The 3588-nt window shown below is 33.9% G+C and overlaps 1 protein-coding gene across 1 annotated transcript; it reads right to left on the bottom strand.

Annotated features, from left to right (window-relative positions):
- Positions 1-782: 782 nt before the first annotated feature.
- On the bottom strand, positions 783-3336 carry LOC145108673 (ras-related protein Rab5-like). Its single transcript, XM_079045745.1, has 8 exons — positions 3129-3336; positions 2941-3018; positions 2675-2842; positions 2205-2253; positions 1993-2066; positions 1357-1450; positions 1094-1206; positions 783-1003 (listed from the first exon to the last, which is right to left on the bottom strand). The coding sequence occupies exons 1-7, from the start codon at positions 3165-3167 to the stop codon at positions 1094-1096; spliced, it is 615 nt and encodes a 204-aa protein (XP_078901871.1). The 5' UTR covers positions 3168-3336; the 3' UTR covers positions 783-1003.
- Between the last annotated feature and the right edge of the window lie 252 nt (positions 3337-3588).

The raw sequence follows: 3588 nt of genomic DNA, 5'->3' as shown, positions 1-3588 counted from the left end.
ACGTCGTGACCCTCTTAAGTTTCGGGTTTTTCATTCTTAATTAATTCAAACATTGAAAGATCGAGTACATGCAATAGATGTTACAGTAGGAGGGGGGGAGGGGAGATAATTGAGTGTATTAGTTATTGTTTGTGATAAGGATAGTTTCCAAGTAAAGATGCTATGGAGAATAGCCACTGATGAGGATACTTCTCAAATGAAACTCAAAAGTGACTATCTAGATATGAGGATAGCTCACTTGGGGATAGTATAAGGGCATAATTAGGCTTTAGTTCTCCTTTGTTTAAGAGCTTTAACTGTTGTTTACAATATGTATCTATTATGTTATGATGATTCTGTTGTTGTACATAGTGTGATGTATTTGAATGCAAAAAAACCTTAATGTTACTTAGTTTTACAGTTTACGGATTCTTCTATGACTCATAGCCGCAAGTATCAACAGCAAGGACAATAGAATAGCTTAGCTTGTACATGACACTGGCACTTTAAGATGATATCTTTGGAAGACTTTTGTTGTTTGATGTATCAACACCTAGCTATGCCATTACATAGTTTTGTTATGGTTGTGGCACGTATTAATTTACTTTTATACTAAAATTTGGGCGTTAGCTCATACTAATCCTGGATTGAATTAGTTTACATATACATATAAAGTTGCAAAAAATTCCAATCAAGTGCATTTTACCTATTTCCATCTCATTGACATTTCATCCATATCAAATGAGGTCACACACAACAAAATGAGATCAACACAATATTATCTTGTTAACAAAAAGTAACCATAGACAAATGACTTTGCATGATCAGCTTAGCATTTAAAAGTTTCAAACACGCAAAAGAAAAGCCACCACATTTACACACACATGATTCAACTACATCGAATTATTGTCGAGTGTCTTAATTACAGCTACAAAGTATACATGACTCCCTTGATAAAAATCTTAACACATCACATATCCAATGCAACAATTGATGTTCTTCAATGCCTCCGATTGGCCAATATCTAACCAAAAAGAATTGAATATCTGAGCTTTCATTACCATTCTTAACAAACTTCACAACAGAAAGAAAAAAAAAAGATTTGAGACATTACTTATGAACAGCATGTGGCAGTGGCCCCACCAACGCGGGCACCTTGAGTTGGTCTGTCAACAAGAACCATCCCAGCTGGATTCTGGGTGGACTGAGCCCTAGGCAGTCTCTTAGCTGTTGCAAGAAATAGCAATGTACTTTCATTCATTTGTTTATTATATAAATGTCATCCAAATACAAAGCAAATTTCACTGCTATAATAAGAAAATAAATTGGAAAAGAAAAATGAATAATTCAAATTTCCTGAGAAAAAAAAATGCATACCTATTTCATGAAATATATCGTTAACATTGGTGGCAGTTTTGGCAGATGTCTCCATGAAGAAAAGACCATTCTCTTCAGCATACACACGTGCCTCCTGAAATGTGAATTATTACATGACATCTATTAACTCAGACTACATTTTAAGATATTATATCTATTCATCTGATACTATCATACACAAATAGGAAAGGTATAATTGTTCATAAGTGCAACTAAAAGAAGACCATGTGATTAAATTCAAAGTCAACATGAAAGCTTAGAAACACCAACCTTCATCTTTACAAGAGCAAGTACAAAATTACTACTTTTTTAAAAAAAATTACAGTCAGCATGTCGATCAATAAAATTTAGTCTAGGAGAAAATTGAAGTCTTTTTTCATTCTTTTATTAACTTAACATCTTCTAACTATTTAAGTAATCATGAAATGTAATAACATGACATCATTAAGATAAAAAAAGATGAGCTGATACTAATGGAACCAAATGTATTCAAATAGGTTGACTAATGGATAATGGTCAAGGCCTTGTTTGTAAGAAACTACAAGTTAAAAAACAAGCAACAGTTATGTGAATTGAACGTTGAATGATGCTAATTTTATTCAATTCTAGAAAATAATAGATGGTATTGATACATACTTCAGCTGTCACGTTCCTCTTTTCTTCCAGATCAGCTTTATTTCCAGCAAGTGCCATAACCATGTTAGGATTACCTGGAAACCACACAATCAAATTTAGTTCTTGCATTTGGATAGAATCTTATTTAAGATTTGAGAATGATTGTAGCCCTTTTTTTTACATCAATCTACAGTTCTAGTTATCTGAAACAATTTAGATTGATGTCAACTCACCTTGTTTCTGAAGTTCTTGCACCCACTTTTTGGCTCGTGTAAATGATTCCTATAACAGGTCAAATAAATAGCAAATGGATTCAGCTAAAATTACTTGAAAAGAGAACAGAACTGAATCTGTTACAGTATTTAAGCAAGCATTGTGTAGTTGCACATCTCAACCAAGAATGACTAATGGGACATGTGCAGAGTAGTCATATCCTAATCACTAAATTGTTCCGTAATACTAAAATACCAAGAAAATATTGAATCTACACCATGACATTAGGGTTACTGAAAACTTCTCAATACTCAATGACATCATCTATCAGCTACAACAGTAACTAAGTGAAACATTATACCTATGAGCTCCCAAATTCTGCAATAACTACTCCTAGTCCAATATCATAAAGTCCAACCATCTACAAATACGATTCTTATAAGTTCAGCTTGAAATATATATGCATGGAGACTAGCGATGAAAAAAATACCATGCTGGTGATATCGTAGACAATAATGGCCGCAGCAGCGCCTCTGTAGTACATAGGAGCCAAACTATGATACCTTTCTTGACCCGCCGTATCCCAAATCTCAAATTTCACTGTCGCGTCGTTTACAGCTAAAGTTTGCGAAAAGAACGCTGCACCGATGGTCGATTCCTTTAACCACAACAATCATACAGATGAAATCAACGATCAAATTCAAACCCTAGATACTGAAACTCAAAAAAACGGAAGTCAATCAACGAAAATTGTACCTGGAATTCCAGAAATTGGCCTTTGACAAACCGTAAAACGAGACTGGATTTACCAGCTCCCATGTCTCCTAGCAAAACCTAAAAATTCATCGCAACTCGAAACATGAAACAAAACGAGAACAAGTGGAAACGGAATTGAGAAATCAAAATGAAGAATCAGTGATGAAGATGGTGGGAGTTCAAATTACCAATTTTGCATTGAGATTGTTGGGGCCAGTCGTTGCCATATTGAGAGGATCGTCGGTGGGTTTCTGAAAGAGGAATTTCGTATCAGCCAAGAGACGTAACAAGTTTGAAGTGGTCGGTATACGAAAACAAAAGTGGCGCAAAAGTGAAGAAAGACAAGAAAGCTTTAGGCTTCCCTTCTTTTTAATCCTCTTTTTGTAAGCTGGCAGAAAGGTAAAGGCAACCTGATTTTATACGTCCCCAACAAATAAAGTATAAATAACAAACATCGACACCTTTTCTGTTTTTAATTTTAGAAAGAACGGTACGGAGTAGATGATGTATTTAATTTTTAATTTTATTTTTACTTTTTATTTATAATAATAACTAAATTATGACATGCATATAATGCAGGGTGCGTATAATGCAAGGAACATAAACTCATAAAAAACCAAAACAATAATTAAAAAAAAAAAAAGATAA

This window comes from Lactuca virosa, chromosome 4 (assembly GCF_052849685.1).
Source record: "Lactuca virosa cultivar CGN04683 chromosome 4, Lactuca_virosa_CGN04683_v6, whole genome shotgun sequence".
Classification (NCBI taxonomy): domain Eukaryota; kingdom Viridiplantae; phylum Streptophyta; class Magnoliopsida; order Asterales; family Asteraceae; genus Lactuca; species Lactuca virosa.
The sequence above is the reverse complement of the archived record's forward strand: the minus strand, read 5'-3'. Positions and strand labels throughout refer to the sequence as shown.

Coding starts and splice junctions, on each gene's coding strand:
- LOC145108673 (XM_079045745.1), bottom strand. CDS start 3,167: ATGGCAACGACTGGCCCCAACAATCTCAATGCAAAATTG. Junction 3,019..3,128: donor ACAATCTCAATGCAAAATTG/GTAATTTGAACT, acceptor ATGAATTTTTAG/GTTTTGCTAGGAGACATGGG. Junction 2,843..2,940: donor GCCAATTTCTGGAATTCCAG/GTACAATTTTCG, acceptor TTGTGGTTAAAG/GAATCGACCATCGGTGCAGC.